The 24,470-nt window shown below is 49.2% G+C and overlaps 1 protein-coding gene and 1 pseudogene across 1 annotated transcript in view; one reads left to right on the forward strand and one right to left on the reverse strand.

Moving 5' to 3' along the window:
- The window catches only part of LOC105100740 (chromatin remodeling regulator CECR2), a 100,819-nt gene that overhangs the window by 11,815 nt on the left and 64,534 nt on the right, over positions 1-24,470 (reverse strand). Inside the window, exons 3-8 of the mRNA XM_031444460.2 lie at positions 14,797-14,980; positions 13,667-13,803; positions 12,998-13,102; positions 12,110-12,159; positions 11,285-11,454; positions 2,086-2,239 (exon numbers count right to left, since the gene is read on the reverse strand). Of these exons, the coding sequence (XP_031300320.2) occupies positions 2,086-2,239; positions 11,285-11,454; positions 12,110-12,159; positions 12,998-13,102; positions 13,667-13,803; positions 14,797-14,980 (800 nt within the window). The remainder of the gene's footprint in view (positions 1-2,085; positions 2,240-11,284; positions 11,455-12,109; positions 12,160-12,997; positions 13,103-13,666; positions 13,804-14,796; positions 14,981-24,470) is intronic.
- Positions 10,807-10,906, forward strand: LOC116150414 (U2 spliceosomal RNA; annotated as a pseudogene).

The following is a 24,470-nucleotide window of genomic DNA, read 5'->3' on the forward strand; positions in this document are numbered from 1 at the left end:
CATCCCCAGCCATGTGGCCCCTAGGAATGGGCTCAGATTTCAGTCCTGCCTCCACCTGAGGGCAACCCTGAGCAAGCGAGCCCTCCCAGAGCCACAAGCAAGGAGACAGCTCCCAGGCGTTAACAATGGGGCTTCCATGGCTGGGCCACAGGAGGAAGCTGCTATGGCCTGGTCAAGCCTCTCTGCACTAACAACAGGGCTTTTTAAGGGGGGACCCAGGCTCTGCTGCCCTCAGGTTCGGCTCGTACCATACTCCAGGCCCTTCAGGCTGTCTCGCAGCAGCCAGCCCTAGTCCTCTCCTTGGGGTCGTCCTCCGAAGCCCAAGCTCCAGCACCCAGTCTCGGCACACACCAGCAGGCTTGTGTCTCAGCCTGGGGACCACAGGGATCCTCTGAGCCGGCTTCCCTCCGTTTGGCTTGCCACAACATGCTCCAGCTCTCTCTTCTGAGCCTCTGAAGCTTCCCCTCTGCCCCAGCTCATCTCCCCACTGGTGAAGGGACTCCCAGAGCAAGAGAACCTTTCTTCTTTCCCTGCCTCCTCCTGGGGGTGCAGGGCCCCTCATTTTTTCCCCTCCCAGCCAACCTGGTTACATGGAGATTTTCTTGCAGCTTTACTTGTGTAAGACCTTCAGTTTAGTAGGTACTGTGGGACCTGCACCACGTGCAGGTGCCTTTCTGGTGTACTGGGGGGCGCCGCCACATCCTTCTACTCTGCCGTCCTGAAGCCCTTCCCTGGCTTAACTATTATTAGTTACAATAATTTCTTGGCTATTTTCTTGGAGTTTCGAACACATTCCCTAGATTGTCTGTGTGTGTGTGTGTGGGTTGAGGGAGGGGTACATTATTTCCCACTTGAGAAAAGAAACCCCTACAAAGCAATACGATTCAGAACAGAAGCAATGGAAGAGGAAATCTGCCTTCTCCCTGACTCAAAAGGGAGCCCTTCTAGTGCTTCCCAATTCAACAGTGTTTGTTGAGATCTTTAGAAACAGATGTTGGTTAAGGAAGTTCCCTTCGATTCTGAGTTTTCAGAGGAAACCAGAAAAGAAGGAATGCCAGGAGCCACCAGCAGCTGGAGGAGGCAGAGGAGGGCACACCCCCGGGCCCTGCCGACGCCCAGATCTGAGACAGCCGACCTCTGGGGCTGTGGAGCCAGCTGTGCTATCCCCGAACACCCAGTCCTGGTCCTTGTGCCAGGACCCAGGAGACCAACACAAGCCCAGTCCCATGGGCTCCCGAGATGTCCACCTCCGTTACGGAGCATCCTCTAAGTGCCCTCTTCCAAACTGGTTACTTCAAATGTCTGCGGGCGTATGTTCTGTAAGGCGTTCTCCCGAGTCTGTTACATCCAGTTCATGGCTCATCTTGCTTTCTAATTCTAAGATTTGTATTTTCCCATCAAGTCAAGAAGATTCTTCACCATTAACGTCTGAATATTTTCTCTGCCCCGTTCACGGGACCCTCTTTCACGACAGACAGCAGACACACGCCAGCCTCCCGTGCTGCATCCCTGCGGTCCGCTGTGAGGGTACTTCTGTCCTGTGCTCCTTTCCCCTTCTCTGCTGCTCTGTGTTTGGCCACCAGGAGCCCTGAGGTGGGCGGGAGGGGGGCGCCCGAGGCTCAGCTCCGTGAGCCCCCAATGTGCAGGTCTGACGAGCCCCAACCCTGGCCGTTAGTAACGAAGCCAGACGATCTGTCATCCCACGGTTTGTCAGGTTCCATTTATAAATACAACTGCCACCCAGCTCACGGGGAGACAGCTGCTGCCCTGTGCCTCCAGCACACGCAGGGGGACGCCCTCGGGGCCCCAAGACCCAGAGCAGAGGCCGGCCACACTCCAGACCTCGTAATGCAGGCCAGGACAGACCTGATGCTTTGAAAACAACTCCCTTGTGCTTAAAGCAACTTCTGTGAAACGAACCTTCTTCCACCCCACACGGGGAACGCAGAGGGGACGAGAGACCAGAGAATGCAGGGGCCCAGGAGCACAGGTACGAGGCCCACCCAGACAGGAAGCAGAAAGCCCGGGCTGCTTGGGGCGGGATGGCGCCCGCAGCCGCTGCGGGGCCTGTGCGCACCGCCCTACCTTCCACCGCCTTGACCCTCTCCTCCAGCTCTCGCTTCCGCTCCTCCCTCAGCATCCGCTCCTGCTCCCTCTTCTGCACGGCCAGGAGCAGCTGCCGCTCCTCCTCCTCCTGCCTGCGCTCCTGCTTCTCTGCTTTGGTGAGCACGGGGGTCTCCTGTGAGGGGCCAAGAAGCGCACAGTCAGTACACAGTGGTGTGGTCTCGGCCCCTAGCTCTTCTGTGTGTTCTGTTCCACACACAGTGCCAGACAGCCGGGTGACTTGTATCCTAGCCACAACTTAACCTTATCTGTAAAATCAACGGACACACACATGCTAACGTTAAAACACACGGTGATTAGAACAGGGTAAAAGTCTGGGGCCCAGCGAGCTGCATATCTGCAGTCTCTGGGAGGTCCTCTTCTGAAGAAGAGGCTGGAGAGCCCCCTCTCAGATTTAGTCCTTCAGAAGCACTCTCGTCTCCGTAACTGAGAACAGGGCAAGCTGTCAGACTCACAGCGTCAGTCACACGCACAACCTTGGAGCCCTTAACTTCTGTGCATTTCCCTACTAACAAAAAGGTGAATAAAACCGGGAGTTCGGTGGGAAGGGCCACCATTTTGCCTGAAAATACAGCAAGGAGATGAGGGCAGTACAGGGACTGGCTGGCTTTCCCCTTGTTTTTCAACCCAGACAACATTAACATAATGATGTCAGGTGGTGAGCGGGAACGTGACTGCCTCAGACATTAAATGGAAGAAAAGGACACAGGACCTCCTCCATCGTAACCTGCAAGTTCCCCTCTGTATTCCCAGTGTGATGAGTCCTGAGCCGTCCTGCAGGCCCAACACTCAAGCTAAAACCAGAAGTGTTTTTATTTTCAGCTTCCTCCCTTGACTTCTGTGCTGACGTGCAAGGAAGAGCCCTGTTAAGGCTGTCACTGAAGAGGCAGAGGCTGTGGCCTGCAACAGAGTGTCTGTGAGCTGCACAGACACAGAAAAATGAATTGGGGTCTGCAAAAGGGGGGTTCACATCCCCTACACAAAATATAACACTAGCTACCCCATTTTACGTGAAACTAAATCAGGAATGTGAAGATTTCTTAACAGATCCTTTCGGTAAGCAGAAGTCCTAAGACTCTGCTATGCCAGATTATCTTCATTCTGCGGAAATTACACAAGTGGTCTGAATGCAGAGAGAAGACAGACGAAGGCAGATGTCATTTATACAAAGTCAACATTAAACACTGAAACCGCTCGGAGGAAATTTTAAGCTATTTTCCTCACGGTCCTTAAAAAGAGTTTAAATTCTCATTTGACTCCGAATTTGGAAGTGGTGTTGCCCAGACAGCAGACCTTCTCAAAGTCATGTTTACTGTCCACATTCTACGAGCCTGACTTTAACGGAATCTGCTCCCTACAAGGTAAAGGTCGGAAATGAGTAGGAGAAGAGAAAGAAAAGTGAAGGAAAAAATTTGACCGTTACTACTGCACACGCAACCCTGTACTCAGTCACCCAGACAGAGTTAAAGTTCTGTAAGCTCTTTCTCCTGCGACCCAAGTGGGCAGCGGTCCTGTCTGAACCTGGGACGCCGCTGCACTGGCAGCACCCAAGAACGGATCTTCTGGAGAAGTGTCTCCACCACCGCCGCCTAGTGCTGGGCAAGCAGCCTGCCGCCCCCTGCCCGGCTCCACAGGCCAAGATTTGTTCACCTCCCTGGCAGCATCCTCCCCAGTGGAGAAGCTATAATGCAGCTACAGTTAACAAACCAGAGAGACCAAAACAAGGTGCCCTCGTTCTTTCCAGCTGCATAGCGACTCCAGGCACAGGCTGGCAGAAAGGGGGGACAGAGGGAAACACGCCTTATCAGAGGAATTATGTCGTCCGGGGAGAACCACAGCGCCTTCTGTACAAGCCCCAGTGAGAAGGGAGAGGAAACAAGTGTACGTAACACCCACAGGTTACGCACGTAAACGTGACAGCGCTAACGTGTGTCTTGCTCCTGCCCAACAAAGGACAGCAGATGAGAACACACAAAGTGTCCTCCCTCCAGCCAGGACCGAGGGCTGCCAAACACAGCCTGCATTTCAGCGCGGACTAAGGAAACGCACGCCGTGACTTACCAACATAGATATTAAGTCACTGAAGAATCTTCTGGTAAACAAACAGCAGGCGTTTCACGTACAAAGTCAACGGAAGGCAGGAGAAAGGGAAAAAATGACACTACACAAGTCCTAAGAATATCCATATTTAATTCCTTTCAAACAGAACAATTTACTGTTCTTAACGTGTGAAATGTCTCACAACCCAAAACACATGGAACATGAATACAATATTCACAGAAGATAAACCCCACGATCACAAGGAAGAGCAAAACACCTACAAAAAGGAAGAGCCTTTTCACCTACAAAACCGTTAAGAGATCATAAAGCGATTCCCTCGCCACGACGGGGTAAGAGGGACGCCCTCGACGCGCTGGGTGCACAGACCTCCTGGAAGACGACTTGGATGCACGAATCAGAAACCCTCAGCAGTCACTACACTATGCTGTGACTTCATCCTAAAAATGAGACAGCCAGGAAGAATCTTCCCATGAGCAGGATGAACAAAACATTACGTAAAACAGAGAAAAACTAAGTATCACAAATGTTTAAAAATAGGTGAAATTACATAATTACTACGTAATTATTAAAAACTGTTTTCTCCTGGGGAATATTTAATGAAACAATAAAAGGCTCACAATATTAAGTGAAGAACTTGGGTCACAAGACAGAGGTCAAGGCGACCCCAGCTCTGGAATGAGCGCACAGAGAAGGCCAGAGAGGGCACGTGGATGGCAGCAGCACGGTGCCCGGTCACCCAGGTCCTTCTGGGAGCACGGAAACTCCTCTGGACCCAGAACAACCCCTTCCGAGCTAATCCGGGGAAATTACCTACTGTTACGTGTCCTGATTATTTAATTTTTATTAACTTTTTACTCCCACTACTATGTGGTCCCCATTAAAAGTCTAAATTAAAATGTTCAAGTATCAAAAGGTTACTAGCACTTGTAAATTTTAAGATGAAGTATTAAAAGTAACTTTTAACTAGTTCAAGGTATTTTGATAACAATGAAGCACGAGTTTTGAAAGCCAGGAAAATTATAAATGCCAAGAACTGCTGCTAAAGCAGAGACTGCATCATTGTCAAATACATGTAAAAATGCACAGGAATCTAACAGCTCTACAGCATACAACTGAGGGCCATTTAGCACACGTGGCGATGCACAGCCCCATCCGTATTAAGCTGCAGAACATTCTCACCACCCAGAAGAAAGCTCATACCCACTAAGCAGTCGGCCCGCAGTCCCCACCCCCAACCCCTGGCAACCACAAACCTACCTACTCTGTCTTTACGAATTTACTTACTCTAGACATTTCACATAAATTGAATCATGCAGTTTTTTGTCTGGTTAGTTTAAAAAAAAATACATTAGTATTTAAACTAAGCATGTAAGATGTAATAATTGAGTAATAGGAATTTACAGCATCTTTTAAAATGCAAACTAATAAAATTCAACATCAAAGAAACAATCTGACTGAAAAATGGACAAAGGATCTGAACAGATTTTTTTTAATGACATACGAATGTCCAACAGGTAACGTCACTAATCATCAGGGAAATGCATCAAAACCACAATGAGGTGCCCCCTCACACCTGTCAGAATGACTCCCCAAAATGCCAGGAAAGGACAAGTGCTGGCACGGGTGTGGGGAAGAGGGGCCCCTGTGCACTGCTGGTGGGAATGTAAATTGGTGCAGCCCCTGAGGAAGACAGTAGGGAGGGTCCTCAACAAACTGTATGATCCAGCAGTTCCGTCCCTGGGTCTCCTTCCAGAGAAGATGCAGCACTGCTGTGAAAGGTGTGGGGACTCCACGTTCCCTGCATTCACCACGCACAGCAGCCGAGACGCCGAGGCCACACGGGTGGACGCGTACAGGCAACGTGGTGTATGTATACAAGGGAACACCACTCAGCCACAAAAGGAACGGAACGCTGTCATGTCACTTGTGATGGCGTGGATGACCTGTGCTTAGTGAAACAACCCAGACAAAGACAAACACTGTGTGACCTCACCTGCAGGTGCAATCTGAAAAGGCTGAACTCACAGACACGGAACAGACTGGTGGGTGCCGGAGGCAGGAAAGGCGTCAGAAAGTACAAACCTCCAGCTGTGATGTCAGGAAGCCCTGGGGAAGAGGCAGGGCTGGTGACCAGTCAGGAGGACGTGCTGGGTGTGACAGGTGCTGAGAGCCGGCCCCAGCAGCTGGCCCTGTGTCGTCCCGACAGCCCCTGCCTGCCGCAGCCCTTCTCCGGGTGCCTCCACCGCTGCCTGTCCCCACCCCACCCTGCCCTGCAGCCTGGAAACACTTCTGCTCAGTCAGACGCCTCTTTCAGGCTTTAACAGCTTAACAGTTCGGTGTAAAGGACACGTATGGCCAAGAGAACACAAAGCGAACACAAAGCCAACAGTCAAAAAATCCCCCCGTGTTTCACACTGCAGTCTTCTCTTTAGAAGCGGTCAGTGGCAAAAGGAGCAGGAGCCGGATCTGATGCCGGATCTGATGCCGGACCGTGGAGAGGCCCGCGGGGGATCAGGAAGCGATTTTAAAGAGAAGCTAAGAAGAGACACCTGAAACCTTCCCCACACTCAGCAACAGGATCTGGCCGAGGCAGCACCTAGACCCGGGCCAAGCCCCCACCCCAAGGGCAGGTCACCACACCTGAGACAGAGCTCCCCGGTGGCTGGACAGCAATGCCCAGTCTCCTGACAAAACAGCCACAGAGCCCTGGCCCTGGGGCCCAGAGAGCCCCCTCCACTGACGCTTCCCCCAGGGCCCTAATTAAAGGACTTTCTGAGGCAGTGAGATTGGATTCCTGGGGGACCAGTCTAGGTCGGAAACCCGCCTGCACTGTAGCCTTTAAAGACCCGCAGATTTTCTGCTGTTTAAACAAAAGCACAAAACTCATGCCACAACTGAGGTTTTCCCCAGGACTCTTGGTAACGTTACAGATATTAAGAATCTCAAAAAGACAAATGAACTGATTTACAAAACAGAAACAGACTGACAGACATAGAAAACAAACTTATGGTTATCAAAGAGGGGCAGGGGGTGGGAAGGGATAAACTGGGAGTTCGAGATTTGCAGATACTAACTACTATACATAAAATAGATAAACAACAAGTTCATACTGTACAGCACAGGGAACCATATTCATATCTTGTAACCTATGGTGAAGAAGAATACGAGAACGAATGTACGTAAGTTCCTAAGTCACTGAAGCACGGTGCTGCTGTACACCAGAAATTGACACAACATTGTAAATTGACTACTTCAATAAAAATACATTTTAAAAAAATAAAAGAAAAAAGAATCTTGGGGGAGGGTACAGCCCAGTGGTAGAGTGAACGCTCAGTGTGCACGAGGTCCTGGGTTCAAGCCCCTGTACCTCCATCAAGTGAATAAATAAATAAGTAAAAACCTAATTACCTTTCCCCTCAAAAAATAAAATTAGAAAAAAAACGACAATTCCATAGTTTCTCGTACCTAAGACCAAAGATCAGAATAAGGGAGCTGACAGAAAGCACTGCAAAGAACAGTCACGGAGAGCTTCCTACCAGCAGGACCTCAGAGACCACGCGACCCGGGACCTAGAACAGAGCCCAGAAGGCTCAGCCGGGGCAGTGGACTGGACGGGGGCAGAGCACGTTCACAGTGGTATTCGCCGTCAGGTCACAGTGAGAGCCCACCACGGCGAGCTGAGCACTGGGGCTGGACGCCACTGACCACAGGCCTCCTGATACCAACGCTAGAGGGAAGAAGAGACCGGGGAGACAGCGAAGCAGCCAGTCCAGAACCGCCACCCCAAGGCACCTGAAACGCTGGGCTTCTTATCTCCGGGCACGCGTGTTTATGAGCTGGGGAAAAAGAGATAAAGGGTAACTCCAAATACACTAATGTAAATGGAAGTTTATAAATGAGGTTTTCAGGGCTCCCAGTAGCATGACTCGGGTGCTGTCACCCAGTTACTGCGAGGCAACAGAAGCTCCACACCAAAACAAGCCGCCAGCCAGGCCTCAGCTGCAGCCTCCTCTGGCCATGAAACTGCTTAAACGTACGTGAATCATAGGATAAGAGGCGATAAAGGGTTAAAAAGTGAGAACTGGGCAGCACAGGCTGGGCTGGGCAAGGGAAGGATGGGTGCGGGGACTCCCTAACCCTAACCTCCGGCATCAAACACAGCCCTGCTTGCAGTCTGGATCCCTCGGACCTCATTCCACTCCCACTCTGCCAATTTTTAAATCTCAGTAATAAGAACAGCAAAGCTGTCCCTTCCTAGAGCGTGGTGCTAAGTTACTTAACTGCCCTAAACCACCTCACAGAACACAACCCCGAGCAGAGTGGCTCCGGGGGGCTACCCCGAACAGGGTCCACATGTTCCACCTGATGCCGACCGCCACTCGCAGCCAGACCCGCACCCCAAGCCGACTCCTAACCTGGATCTGCGGCGTCACCTCTACTGCACAGAGAGGCCTGCCTCCTGGGCCCTTCCTCCTCCTGGAGCCCACCACGTCCCGCCGTGCGCATTCACGGACACCTCTCTGGTCCACGAACATCTCCAACTATAGACAACAGGCACCCAATACGAGCACTCAGGATCCTGAGAGAAGAGTGCGGAGGCTCCGAAGCGGCTGCTACAGGAAACCACTGAGGGGCTCGGAGCCCGGAGCCGCGCGGCGCCTGTGGGGCCAACACAAGGCTTGGAGCTTCTGCGGAACCAGCCCCGAAGGTTCCGCACTGCAGCCGGCGGCTGACAGGTAGCAGGTGCGACCTGCAGGGCACACGGGAGCCGTCCGAAGCGCTAAGCGCTGCTGCAGGCAGCTGCAGGATGACAGGCGCCCGCTCCAAGGGCGAGGCCCCTGGAGCGCCGGGGCTGATCAGCAAGCTGGGGTTCCGACGGGGGGGCCTGGCTGGCAGCACCAGCACAAAGCAAGTTAATGCTTTGTAAGCGGATTTCTAGTCCTCCAGGCAAAATGTTCTGAAATTTTGCCTTTCACTGTTCTTTTCTGTTAAGCCACAGCTGCACAAGACTTCCAAAACCAAGTCCACCATCACAGACTCTAGGTTAACCCTGACGAATTATGAGCTGTTTTCTTCGGTGAAGAACAGTATTTACTTGTTAGTGTACTCTCAGAGGCCTGACATTCCCATCACTGAAGGAAGAGTGCATTTAAGTTAACCAGGAACAGGGCTCCAAGACACCTATACCTCTGTGGACACGGAAGCCAAACCCTGTCTTTCTTCATTTATGAAATGTTGGGAAGTTATCTTTTCTTGAAGTTTTAGAAAGTTTTACCTGTAAATAAATCGAAATAATTCTAGAGCTTTTGAGCGGATCCTTTTGTGATAACTCTTCATCCCTAATTACTGGTCTGCCAAGGTTTTCTATTGCATAACTTAGATTCTGGGTGTTTTTCAGGAGTCAATACCCCATTTCACTAAGATCCCCAAATTTACAGCTCTGTATAGCTTTCAAAATATCAAGTCTATTATTTATTTTTTGTTTTTAATTTCATGGTTCTTGAAATTTATATTTAAGGTTTACTGTATTTTAATTTTTCCTTCTCTTGCCAAGAACCAACTCTTGAAATTTTTTGTATCAAAACCATCAGTTTTATGCTTGTACGTTTTTTCCCTGAGTTCCCCGATCCAAAAGTCTTAGGTTGAATGTTGCATTAAAAAGGCAGAAATCAGGAGGAGGGTATAGCTCAGTGGTAAAAAGGCAGAAATTATAAAAGAAGGTTTAAGCAGATTAAGCATGTGCCTTACAGATGATTTAGGTGGCATCATTAGTCATAAGAATTAAGTCATAACAAGGTTCTATAAAGTTATAAAAACCATCTCTATTTCATAGTTACTTTAAGAAAATTAGATTATGGAGTTCAAATCCTGGAAAAATGGTCACAGTGGGTTATAGATCACAAAAACATAGTGCAATTATAATATGTGGAATTAAGTATACTGATGGGGAAATGCAGTTGGGTTTTTCTCTCTCCTGCCTGTCCATGAAAATGTAATTGCTGGAGCACTGTTTGTAAGTTCCGGCTATCAGAGAAGGTGACTTCCTAGAACTCACCCCAGAGCACCCACCCACAGAATGGTTAGAAATATCATTGAATTCAGAACAAATCGAGTAACACTGTCTGTCGTTTTTGTCCCTCCCTGGAGGTGCTGCAGCAGGAATTTATAAACAGCTTCTCCTCAGATGTCAAGGCAGTGCTCACATTTTCTGTATTCTCTTAACAAGCACTAACCACCAGAAGTGTCAGATTTACTGAAATGAAATAAGGAAACTGAACGACTACTGAGCATCCACCACGGAGAGGGCATCGCATTAGGTCAGCTGTGGGGCTTAAAACGAGGAGGAGGACATGTCCCACATCCCAAGTTGCTGAAATGGAGTCAGGGATGAGGAACACACTAGAGAAGAAATCCTCAGCTGAGAGAAACAGGACGGCTCACAGAGGTGACGACCTTCACGTGGAGCTTCTGAGAGAGGGGCGGGCGGGCAGGGAAGCAGAGGGAGAGGATGGCGCGCAGGGCCCAGGTGGGGCTGGGAAGGGGCCGGCACTGCGGCTCTGAGGACAAGTGCTCTCCAGAGCCTGCTGCTTGGAGACAGACCAGAAGGTAGTATTAAAAAACAAGGCTTCTAGGCCTTCTGTCTAAGATCAAGTGTAGTAGCTGTCCTTATCAGTTTAGTATCTGGTCCGTCCAGACAGATGAAATATTTATTCCAACCAAAACAAACAAACAAACAAACAACAAAGGCAGCACAAACACACAAGGAGAGGCACGACAGGGCGGAGACACTCTTGGGGGCTCAGGGAAGTGTCTGCAGGGATGTTCAGGAGCAGGACAGGTGGTTCCAGGCTGTGAAAAGCCACTGTAAGGGCTGGGGTGGGGGCACTGAGGACGCCTGCGGTCCTGAGAACTGAGTGACAAGCCCCACAGCAAGGGAGAGTGGGTGATGAGGTCCCACCTTGATGCTCCAGGTGAGAAAAGGAGCAGGCTATGCCACCTGCAGGAGACAGTGGGTTGTATTCAAAACTGGAGCAAAGAGACCCTTAAATAGAGCCACTGTACAGGGAACACAGAGGGAGGGAGGGCCACCCGCTGTCACCTTCTGGGCAATCATGTTGCAGATCTCGGGCAGGAAGTCCTCACTGAGGAGCTTGTAAAGCTGCCGCTCCCGAAGGGAGGTCCTCTCTCGAAAGCTCTCAGTGACCTGTCTCCACTCCTCTTCCGTCTGACACAGGAGCCACCAGGAGCCCTGCCCTGGCCCCTGCGACCCTAGGAGAGAAAGGAATGGGCTCGGTGACCAGACCCCCCCCTAGGACCTTTCTCCTTTCTCTCCTCTGTTTCATGTGTACTCTGGGTTATGATCAAAACTGGGGAATCAGAAAAAAAGGGAGAACCATTACTTTTTAAGGTTGATACTGTGTACTTTTGATTTTCCAGTTTCTCTCACTGTTTACAACTAAAAGGTCAGAATGCCTAAAGGCAATACAAATGTAACTGCCGAGACTTCCGTAGGACAGATTTTAATACCCTAGAAATGCTTAAACATACTTACTTTCTGCATAAATGGCTCTGATTTGAGTTTTTGCAGTCCTCGTTTCAGTGAAATACTGTAAACTGATATTTCTCCCCAAATTTGTGCAGTGTGGATCACGCAAGAGCTGAAGTCTAGGCTGAAACCCAGTAAACTTCCTTGTGTCTCTGGGAGAAGCTGCCCATTCGTCCACATGTTCAGGTGTCTATTATGCTGGGCCTGGTGGGGCCCAGATGAAAAGACCTGGTCCTGATCTCAGGTTATCTGTCAGACGGGGGTGGGCACCGGGGGACGTGGGAAGCGCTAGTCTGAAGGCCGCGGCCGTGGTCCTACTGCCCCGCGCGAGTCAGTCACGAGCGAGCAACCCCTGCTGACTCCAGCAAAGGCCGTTACCGTTTCTTGTGTGCGGCTCAGATGTCAAGGAGTTCTCTTCCTGCTTTTCACTGAAACACAGGAAAAGGAGGCATCAGTTAAAACAAAAACTTGTCCAGAACTGTGCTGTGCTCGCCCATAAGGCAGACACACTGACTCGACATCAGGAGAGAGCGCATGTCAAGGGAGCAAGGTCTGGAGGAAGGCTGGCTACTGGAAGAGTGACCACAGGATGCAGGTGTTCCTGCAGAGGGCAGGACGGACACCCGGGAACCCAGTGCTGCGGTAACATCACTGCACAAGAAAATAGGTGTTCGGTGTTCACGGTTAAATGCCAAGAAGAAAGGAACGGTAAGGACTGCACCCCTGCTCCCTGGCCGAGGGCTGCACTGAAGGTGAGGCGCCCTTAACCCAACCTCACCGAAGGCGAGGCTAAGAACACCACAGGTCTGAGGTCAGACCAGCCTGTTCGAGGCTTGACACTGACCATGCGGCCTGAGGAAAGTCAACTGACTTCCCTGCAGAACAGGTCTACGAATAACGCCCACCTCGCAGGGATGGTGGGGTCAAACCATGAACACAAAGTGCTCAGCTCCACGGTGCGAAGTCCCCGAGTCACAGGGGATGCCCTCTGGGTTTTCTGGCTTGTTTTCAGCCCCACTCTGGGCGCAGTCTCCAGCTCCCCCTTCATTGTCTCGCCCACCATCCTGTCCAACCCAGTCCTCACCCCAAACGAGCTCCGCCACCCAGCGAGGTGCCCGGGGCACCGGGCAGCCTGGCAAGGATCTGGACGTGGGTACCACAGCCTAGGCCTGCGTCCTTCCCATTGCAGAAAAAAGCAAGGATGAAGTGGAGTGAGCCCTGTCCAGCATAAGGGCCTGTGACCACCATGGACTAGACAGATCTCACCTCGCTGTGGTTTCCTCCTGCACTTTTTTCCGTTTTGGGGGTCTGCCTCTTCTTTTTCCTGTTTTCCCAGGAACACTTGAGACATTTTTCTGTCCTTCACTTTCCCTAAGAAATAGTACATTAAATCGAAATGCTGTTGTAGAACTGATGAGTTACATATGACTTGTAAACGAGTTGCGAGTTTTTCTGGCCACATGGTTACCAACAACAATTAAATAAGGCAGTCACGGGCGGAGAAGGGTGACTGTGTTCCCTACTATCACGAGGACCCAGGAAAGCCCACACCCCCATTATTAACGGCAGAGGAGGACCTAACACTTCCCAGTGGTGCGCGCTCCCCCGGCAAACAGATGCCTGCTGCTGTGGGAAGGCGACCCCTCCTTGTCTAGGAAGCACTGGGTCTGGACGTGCCCTACATTCACCCGCAGGAATCTCAGAACTGACCCTGGTGGAGGGCAAGCTCTGGGGGGAGCGGTGCCTGTGCCGCGGGGGCAGCGGTCCTCAGGACCCCAGGAGACATGCCGCACCACGCTGGCAGCAGGGCCTGCAGGCGGACCCCTTTTCACCTGTGTGTGGAAGAGCTGCGGCGTGCTGCACCATCCCCCACGTTCAGCTTTAGCGAGACCCCTGCGCAGGCAGGGCTCCCGCAGCCCTGCCTCAAGCACACACCTGCCCAGAGGCCGGCCGCTGGGCTTCCCTTGCGCAGGGGCCTCCTTGTACATCCGGGTCCCGTAGAAATACCAGTAGAGGGCCCCGGAACTGTCTTCACCCAGCGGCTCCACGCGGAGACTGTCTGCATCCAGGCCCTGCGAGAACAGGGGACAGAGCAAAACAGGAGAAACTGCGGTGAGGACCCTTAGATATTCTGCACGTTTAAAAATGGCCAAGCACCTTAATTCACAGCCAGGGCACAGGAAACACAGGCAGGGCCTTCTTTGCAGAACAGACGACGGGAATATTTCAGTGCCGCTCACCCCCAGCACTGCTCCCATTTCACAAAAAAAAAAACCCCCAAAAAAAACAAAGAGAGAGAAAGAGAGAGAGACCAAAGGAATTGTGATGAGCACACTCGACACGGAGTTTGGACGTGGACTCCACGTGTGCACCCCCACGAGGAGGGACAGTGACAGAAGAGAACCTGACGTCGCGGGGCCATGGCCCACACAGCCCACAGCAACCTCTCGCTGCGGCCAGATCCAGCAGCAGGGCCCCGATGGGCCCGGGTCTGACCCATGCTGGCCTCCCGGAGAGACTGAAGTCTCAAGTCCCAGAATGACCGTGCTCAGCTGCCCAGTGTCTCACCTGTGCCCACAGCAAGCGAACTAAGGCACATGGGCACCATCATAGGTGACTGAGCCCCGAGGCCAACTTCTAAACCGACTGTGAGGGCAGGACAAGGGCAGGTGGCACCATAGCCTCCCCCAGCACACCTCTAAAGTGCGTGCATGTGGCCAGTGGGAACAGCTCAAACTCCTCAGGAGTTTTCAATAAATACTTCAATTATGCTAAGCCACATCTCAGACCTTGGGAAATAAAATTCAGTGGCGGCCGAGGCTGCGTTTTGGCCGATGACAGGAAGAGCAGCCCAGGAAGACAAATCAAGGTAGAAATTTCACCAAAATAAGGTCACGAACGGTCGTGTGAGCGAGCATGTGCTTGGACTCGCCTGGTGACAGCGGTCACGGCTGTGCACACGCCGCTTCTGTCGGTGATGAGCGCTGAGACCAGCTCACCTCCCTGACGCCGGCTTCCCCTGACTCGTGCTCCAGGCGGGGAGGGGTGCGGGTTCGGGGACGCACCTTGAGAAGGTCAAAGACATCGTCCGCGTCCAGCCGGTAGTCGCAGAGGCGGTGGAGGATCTCCACACGGGTGCGAAGGGGCAGGTCCTGGAAACTGGCCTCCCGCAGGGGGTTGGGCTTCCCCTCCTCCAGCTCCCAGCGGTAGTTGATGATGTCCTCCAGGTAGCTGTGGAACGTCTGAGGCCTGACGCAGCGGCCCCAAACAGAGATGCGTGAATGTGGAACAGAGGACGTGTGGGGCTGGGGTGGGTGTGCTGGCGGGACGGCTGACCAGTCCTCAACTTCAGCAGGAGAGGAAAGGCTCAGGAAGGGCCTTGTGCTCAACCACCTCCTTGGCCCTTGTGCTGTCAGACCCCAAAGATCACCAACATTTAAGAAGGCCTCACAGAACAGGTGGTTTTACTTTAAACCACAAACTGCACATGCTGGTGAAATACGTAAAGGTTTCAATAAGCAACGGCAGAGACAGAACCAAGCCCACACCTCAGTTTCACTCGTGAGTTAGAGACTACGGAGGCTGGGGGGACGGACATCCAGCTCAAAATCAGGTCCACCACTCAGGTGGCGAACAGAAAGAAGCCCACGGTCCGCCCAGCCAAGCCCACGGGTGTCTTGGGTTAAGATGTGAAGGTGGGAAGGCCTGCTCGAGAACACAAGGGACCGCTCCGACCTGCAGCTACACTCAGGTGTGCTGCTCCCCGTGAACTTCCGGGCGTGCTACAAGATGCTATTTTCTAGACTTGAGGTGGCTTTTCTGCAGGAAACATTTAAGACGGTCTGGCAGCTTAAATCTTTGATTCGCACCTAAACGTGCCTTTTATATAATATAACAAAGTGCTATTTAATTGTTAGGTTATTCTATATCTCAACTGTTAAAAGAACCTGGATATAATTTCACCTAGTCTTGATTTAAAAATATTTTTCTCACTAAACAAAGAACTCCAAAGGAGTTACATGTCAATATAATTTAAAAAGAGGCATGTACCATGTTGATTTATAATCTACGGTACTTATACTCACAGAAAAAGTCAGGAGAAATATTTACGGAAAAAAATCAAAGGGCCTTGGGCAAATAAGAGGTTAAACATTTTGCTTTTTCAAAGAGAGGAGAAACTTGACTCCCTTACTCTTGATACTCAAGTGGGAAACTGTGATCGTGGTCCGCCGCTCATACCTGCAAACACCTCTGCTCTCACACGGGACCTGAGGGCACGTCCCACCTTCAGAGCCAGCCCTGCTTGTGAGCACCTGCTCAGCCCAGGGCAGGGTGGGTCTCCTCTGCCTTCGCGCAAAGAGCAGTTCACCGGGGGGGCAGCAGAGAGGGGTGGGCAGCGTTGACAATAAAGCAGCGAGAAGCACAGACAGGACAGCCTCTCTTTGGTAGTAAGTCCCTCTGTCTGCCACATGCTTTCAGGGTTGCTAATACACTCCTAGCCCTAAGCAACAAGGCGTGTTCTTCCTGCAGTAAAACTAGGTCACCTCATGCAGATCCTCCAGGAGGCAGTGGAAGCCCCCGCCCCGCCCACAGGTGCTGCCTGGGCAGGAACACCCCCCCCCCCACCTCAAGAACCAGAAGTCTGGGATGCCCCTCCAGCAGCCCTGTGACATCACTTTTGCCTAAAGTTTCTCTCGTCATTTCCTCAGCACCTTACCAAGAGAGTCCAGAGGGCGTACAATTCAAGGTCACTACTTTCCTTATATATAGATAAATCTCGTATAAACCTTTCTTTTAAAGGTTAGAAATCTGAAGGCAATGTGACCAAGAATACCTGAAACAGAAAAGACGCAGTAAGCCAGAACGAGCCAATGCTTTCCACTCAGTGGTTCTTGACCTCCTACGGGATGTGAACTCTTTCAGAACGCAATTAGGACGACAGACTCTCTGAGAAGAACGAGCACACGGTTCTGTGCTGCTGGCAGGACGAAGAGCCCCAGCCCCAGCCGCTGCAAACTCATCTACCCTCCCGAACGTCTCAGACCGCCTCGGACAGTCCCCGCCTCACTGATCCACTCGGCTCAGTGCAAACCTCTCATCTTCCCGAAGTTCTAATAATCCTCGCAACAGGATAGTAACATAAGGATCAAACGAACCGGAGGTTCCAAGTACAACCGGGTCTGTATTCATTCTCGTCTGAAAAAAGTTCCAAATGGTCCTAATTACCCCTCCTTTCCTTAAAACGGTTTGCCCGAGAGACAGTGGCCGACCACTCCCAGAGTTAGCGTTTCTGAGAAACCCAGCAGAGAATTTCTTGGTTTGCTTTGGGCAGAACAAGCTTCTACTGGGGAGACCCTGTCCACAGGGACGGGCACGACGCGCAAAGCCCCAGGCAGCAGAGATGGAAGCGCTCCCGACGTGCAGGGAAACGGACTGTCTGCGACCTGTTTCAGGAGACCACAGGTAAAAGGAAGGCTCCTGCGTGAGCCCCGAGACAGGAAAGAGCACCTGTCGTCCATGCGCAGGGAGCAGGGACGACACGGCACCACAAGGGCCCCGAGGAGACCAGCGGGAGAAGCCTGCACTCCCACCAGCCACAGCGACGTGTGAAGTGGATGAAACACACACTTAACAAGAGCCCTGAGCTGAAATAAAGATTCTGGTTCCAGGTGAAGCAACAAGTGAAAGGCTCTATGAGAACACTGGGTCAAGTGCTTGTTCTTAAAGATCATGAACAGGCCAAAGTAATTCAAACAATGCCTCTTCTGCAGGGCTATGCAATGGCTGCCACGTCCACATGTCCTACAGTCAACACGATGGCCAGGGTAAGGGAAGGCTCATGACAATTTCAAAAGATAGAAAAACAACTAAGACACAAAATATACCTTTTAGTAGGTAAAGTGTCTAATCCAGACTTTCACTTGTATATACGACTGTTTATGTTGGGTAACAAAGAAAAGTATGAAAAAGTAATCTGGAAATCAACGCTGTAATAATCTTTGAAAAGATAAAGGATTTTTTAAATGGAAGCCAGATGGGACCCTAAATACCAACTGTATGAATCAGGAAGTCTGCAGTGTCAGGTTTCAGGTGTGAAAGGTACAGTAAGAATTCTGAATAGCTCCTGATAATTTAAGGAGGCACACATCGCCACCCTAGCACTATGAACGCACATACACACACACAACAAACCTATAGAAGAGATTAAGTGGAACACAATAAAAATAACCTGAAAGGAGTCACTGAAGGACAGAGAGACAAACAAACCTAAGAAGGAAACACATGAAAAGATGCTTATTAGTCATTTGGAAAATGCGAATCAAAACCACAATAAGATACCACTTCACACACAGCAGGATGGCTAAAATTAAAAACACAGGTAATAGCACGTGCTGACCACTTGTTAACGAGGATGTGGAGAAACTGGAGCCCTTGTATACGGCCAGCGGGAATGTAAAATGGCGTAAGCTGCTTTGAAAAAGTTTGGCAAGTTGCTCTAAAGTTAAACAGAAGAACCATATGACCAAAGTCATCTACACCGAGGTATGTACCTGAGAGAAATGAAAAACACATCCATATAAAAACAAGTACACAGCACTCACACTCAGCAACGTGATTCATAACAGCCAAAAAGTTCCAACAGCACCAACTAATGAAGAGGTAAATAAAGTACGCATGTGTACCACAGAATACTTTTCAGCCATAAAAAGGAATGCATCCTTGACTCACGCTACATCGCGGGTGAACTCTGAAAACACCATGCTGAGTGAATGCAGCCGGCCTCCCATCCACACGCACCCACCTCCAGAGGCGCCCAGGACAATCAAGAGCAGACACAGGAAGCGGATGCCGACGGGGGTGAGCAGTGACGGCTAGCGCGTATGCGCTATCTCTTGGGGGCGATAAAAATGTCCTGGAATCAAACAGTGGTGATGACTACACTACACAATCCTGTGAATACACGAGAAACCAATGAATTGGACACCTGAGAAAGAAAAAAAGAGGGACAAGTGGAAAACCAACCATATCAGTAACTGCACTAAATGTAAACGGACTAAACATCCCAACTCAAAGCAGAAACAGACTGCGTGAGAAAACGCAAGACTCAACTGTAGGATATCATCTATAACATACACTTCAAATATAAAAATACAAACAGCAAAAAGACGGAAGGTGACATACCAGATGATGAGCGTGACAAAGCCGACTGGCTCTCTTGAGACCCGTCACTGTGGTCTGAAGACGAAAAGGCAGCTCGCCAGGAATACATAGCAAAGCGCTACGTTCCGGCCCGAGAATGAAACTCACTGAACAAAAGCTTGCAGAACTAAAGGGAGAAACAGACAAGTTCTCAGGCGTAGCCAGAGATTGTTAAACATCTTTCTCATTAATTAATATACCGACAAAAGATCAGTGAGGACGGGTGTGTGGTGGGGGTGGAGCTCGGAGGTAGAGCACGTGCTTAGGCAAGAGGTCCTAGGTTCCGCCCCCAGCGCCTCCACCGAACGAACGAACGGATGAATGAATAATAAATAAATAAATAAATTTTAAAAATCGCCTCCTCCCTGCAAAAAATAAATTAGTTAAAAAAGACTCAATTAGGACAAGATCTCAAAAACACCTCCAACCTGACTGACATTTACACAAGGCTACAACAAACATTGCAGGACACATATCTTTACCAAGTGCATGTGAGATGCTCATCCGGACATAAAACAGGCTCACTAAGCTTCAACAGACTGAAATCTCACAGAGTACACTAGTCTGAGCATATGGAATTACACCCAAATCACTACCATAACCAGAAGTTAAGTAACACATTTTGATAACCCACGGATCACAGAAGAAGTAACAACATGAATTAGAACACGTTTTGAATGATAATGAAACCACAGCCCATGAAAATTTGTGGGATGCAAGCAAACACAGCTGAGGAGGAAATTTATAGCTTTAAAATGCCTGTGTTGAAAATAAAAAAGGCTCACAACCAGTACTGTCACTTAGCAGGCTAAAGCCAAAGTAAATAGAAGAAAGTAAAGAAAAAGAAATCAATAAAACAAGAGAAAGAAAACAGGTGAACAGTAGGTAAAGCCAAAAACTGGTTCCTTAGTAAACATTTGAAATATTGATAAACCTGTAGAAATAAAGAGGGAGAGAGAACAAATGACAACAGGAATGAAAGTGGAGTCACCACCTGAGAAACAGAAACCCCCAAGTAGTCTCAATTAGAGCCTGAATCAGTAACAATAAGAATGAAACCTGCATAAAGAAAACTACAAACCCAAAGACTTTCAGTGGTGAATTGTTTCAAATATTCAAGGAAACATTTGAAAGAAATCACACAAACTCAGTAACCGGAGGAGGGAACATTTCTCAACCCTCGTGCCAAAAACTGACAAAGATTTATAAGAAAATAAAATAACAGACCAATATTCCTCACAAACATATGTGGAGAAATCCTCAACCAAGTATCAGCAAGCTGAGTTCCACAACAGACAGAAGGGCCAAGTCTTCATCATACTTAAAGGTAGAAGGCTGAATACTTTCCCCAGCCCAGGAACACCACACTCAGGGGCTGGGCCAGCGCAAGACAAGCATCTGGGGCGCAGAAGGGAGTGAAAGAAGCAGAAGCGTAACCAACTGCAGACTACAAAAAGCCCTCAGTCATCTACAAGACCACAAAAACTAAGAGACGGATTCAGAAAGACTACAGTACCACAGTCAATAAAAATATCAACTGTGTTTTACACATACTGGCAACCAGTAGCTGAAAAATATAAAATACTTAGAACAAATGGAAAGATGTCCAACATCTTTGCATTGAAACTACAAAATGTCACTGCAATTAAAGGTAAACAAACAGAGAAGTAAGTATCAGGCCAGGGACTGAGAAACCCAGCACCTCTCAGAACGTCCATGTTCTCCAGCAGGCTCTGGCAGGGCTGGGAGGGGACCCACGAGCTGATTTTTAAATTTGTATGCAAAGAACATAAAACAGTAAAAATATTTTAAAAACTAAACTAAACTAAAAGTTTGGAGAACTCTCCAAAGTCAAGACAATCTGGCACTTGTGTAAATGTAAGATCAACAGATCAAAGGGACGCGCTGGACACACGAGGAATCTCTAAGGAACAAGTGGACACTGCCTTCCACTTCACACCACACACACTAACTTAAGATGCGTCACGATGACAACTGCAAAAGGCTAAGAGAAATACCTCCTCGACATTGACATACGTCCTGATTTCTTAGGAAATAAAATGATGACACAAACTACAACAACTGATAAACTGGTCTTCAACAGAATTAAAACTTGCCATTCTTTACAATCCAGTGTCAAACAAGTGGAAAGGCAAGCTACACATGAGGAGGAAACAGTCACGGCCCATTATTTTTATTTATCTGTATCTGTATCTATATCTATGTCTAGATCTAGATCCAGTCACCGGGGAAATGCAAATCAAAGCCACACTGAGTTACCATGTTATACACAAGAGAATCAGTGAAAGTAAAAACTGGGTAAAATTAAAAACAACGAATGTTGGCAAAGACACGGAGCAACCAGACTGTTCATATGTTGCCGGCAGGAGGATAAAGGTTGCAACTGCTTAGAAAACAAGTTTCTTAACATTAAACACACTCTCACCATATGACCCAACAATTCCCAAGAGAAGTGAAAAAATGTCCACAAAACCATTTGTGCAAATGTTCACAGCTGCTTTATTCCTAACAGCCGCAAACTGGAGGCAACATACAAGCCCACCAATTAGTGGACACATAAACCGATACGTTTTCACACTGGGATGCAACTTAGAACCCCTCTCCTCCAAAGGAACAGACTAACGACACAAACAGCAGTGTCAGTGGGTACCACACACACACAGAGTACATTCTGCATGACCCCTCCATACGAAATTCAGAGTAAGGCAAAACAATCTACATCTGATAAATCTGATGAAAATCAGATCAGTGGTTACATAGGGTGCAGGGGGATTTGGGGGGGGGGTCAGATTTAGGGCAAAGGGCTCTTTTTGGGGAGATGGAAATTTCATATTATCTTGAGTAGGATGGTGACTGAGCTCATGGAATTAGACATAGTAAGTAACCTATTTAATTTTCTAAAAACAGGTGCAAGCAAACTATGGCCTGTGGGCCGAGTCCAGCCCGAATGTCTATCTTTTTTTTACAGCTTGTAAGCTAAGACTGTAAAAGAATCATTCCTTTTTAAAGGTTGGGGAAAAAAGAAATCAAAAGAATAAACATGAAAATGATATAAAATTCAACTCCCAGTGTCCACAAACGTCTAACAAGATGCAGCCACGATCAGTAGTATGAAGCACAAGACGGCAGAGTGCGGAGCTGCAGGTCATGTAACCCGTACAAAGCATCAAGTACTCACTCTCCGGCCCCTCACGGGAAACGTGTGCTGACCCCAGTTCTGAAACGCGCAAGTCACAATAGGTAAGACACGGAGGGTAGCCGGGGTCAGCGTCGACTCTACCCGCACCGTCGATGTTTCCATACATGCCGACGTAACAAATGATATTTATTAAAAGCTTAGGACTGTTCTGAGGCTTTCATAAGTTGTTCCATTTACTCCTCACAGTAGCTTTAGTAGTAGGAATGTTTATCACCCCCATTTTACAGATGAGGCAAGTAATGCACAAAGACATTACATACCTTTCTTGGCTCCACATCACAGCTTAAGTCTTAGAACCAGGAAAGGCAAGCATTCATTTGTCCAAAATTCTCTTTCTTTTAAGTTGGGATGAAAACAAAACTTCAGAGAGTCCTGAGCATGCATTCACTCTGCGTGCATGTGAACAGCACTGGAGGGACAAAATAATTATCACTTTGGGTAATTTCTCTCAATGGAAAAAGCAAAATCAATTATGGTACTTTCTTGTCTGGGTGATCACTGTGGAGGTATATTCAGTTTGTACAAATTCACTAAGCTGTATAATTAAGCAATGTGTCCTTTCCTGTGTGTACTATTACATATCAACAGTAACAAGTTATTTTTTTAATGGGGGTGCTGGAGATTGAACCCAGGACCTCATGCTTGGATCCAAGCACACACTCGACCACTGAGCTACAGCCTCCCCACAACAAAAACAAGTTTTAAAAGGCTGAAGCCTGAGCCTCAACCCAGACCTATTAATTGAAAATCTTGGATCAAACAGTACTCAGACTTACTTGATCATTCAGAAGTATTTTTATCTCATGTACTTTATTTTTTTTTCCCCACACAAATGAAAATTACAGATTATGTATTCTGCAATGCTCTGAGAAATGGTAGAGTCACCACTTGACTTCCTGGTGCAGCACAGAACAGCGGGGACCCCCCCCTCCCGCCCTGGGCACGCCCCCCTCCCCCGACGTTCCCGCTTCTAGTTCTGTCCATCAGAGACTTACAACTTCGCCCAACAGCAGAGAGGGCACCGAAGCAGCTGCTGGTAAAAGGAAAGGAAAAACTCCCGTCTCCTCCCCGTTACAAGCAATATCTGAAATTTTATGACATGTGACTAGGGTCATTTTTTGCCGTTTTTTGAAAGAAATGAACCCCTCATTTCAAAAGGAGTCACTTAGGAGTACCTGACACGGTGCTGCCTCAAGGAGGACACTAGTACTCATGAGGCCTGTGGGCAGTGCCGGCACCTCTCCAAACCCTGGCCTTGTGTGGCTGCAGAAGCAGGTGTGCAGGGGACAGAGGACAGGATGACACAGGGCGTCTACACTTGGTGGCAAACACTTCTGATGAGACAGACGCATTCCGAAACACTTACATGCTATTTGCACCTGCAGATGCACACGGGAAGGGAGAGCAGGCCAGGACAGCATGCCCTGCACCCCGTCTTCGCGAGGGCAGGGTTTCCGCCCTATACTACATTGGGCGATGCTTTAAAACTTACTCTTTTATGCGGCCAAAATCACTAATTTTATGTAAAGACAGAACATGCAGGGTCAAAGCCAGAGGAGCGGACCTGGGATTCTGAGACGGGGAAGACCTGAGCCCCGGCTCTCTGAATCCTTTGTGGGGATCTCTCCTCCTCTAATCGCTGTGTGGCCTGCGAGCGACCCAGACTCTGCACGTGTTTCTTTCCCATAAGCACGGCCTGTTATCCTCGTAGGTGACCTCTTACCACCTCGTCGCCCTCACCTCGCAAGAAGCCTGAAAACAATGAGATGCACTGCAGTGAAGTATGAGTGAAGGGAAAGGCTGCATCGAAGCCGAAAGTATTCTGAAGCAATCCACTGTTTTCAAACTAACTGTTTTTATAGGGAATATTACCAAAGTAAGTGTGTACTTTTCTACGCTTTACGGTGGAGGTTATGGCAAACATGGGACAAGTTGGTTTTTAACTATCCAAATGGAAAATCAAAACCTCTTTTGATAATTCCTTTATTTATGTATACAACCACATGTGATTATCCAAAAATCAACTGGTTCTTGTCCAATAGTCTATCAAAATCCACGTAGATTTTATGACACATTGATAACTAAGTAAATGTGATTACGCCAGCATACACCTGACCAGCATTATTCAGCTTTGTTCTGGAAGATGTGGTGAATGGAACAGAAGCCTGAGTTACGGGCACCCCCGGGTACTCACACCTGTGTACGATCCTCTCTCCTGAGTGAGGGGGCCCATCTGAGGCTCCCTTCTGGCCAACAGAACAGGGCACGGGCGGCGGAAGTGGGGGGGTGGGGTGGCCGGCCCTGTCCTGCTGGCGGAGA

This window comes from Camelus dromedarius, chromosome 25, assembly GCF_036321535.1.
Source record: "Camelus dromedarius isolate mCamDro1 chromosome 25, mCamDro1.pat, whole genome shotgun sequence".
In the NCBI taxonomy this organism is placed as follows: Eukaryota; Metazoa; Chordata; class Mammalia; order Artiodactyla; family Camelidae; genus Camelus; species Camelus dromedarius.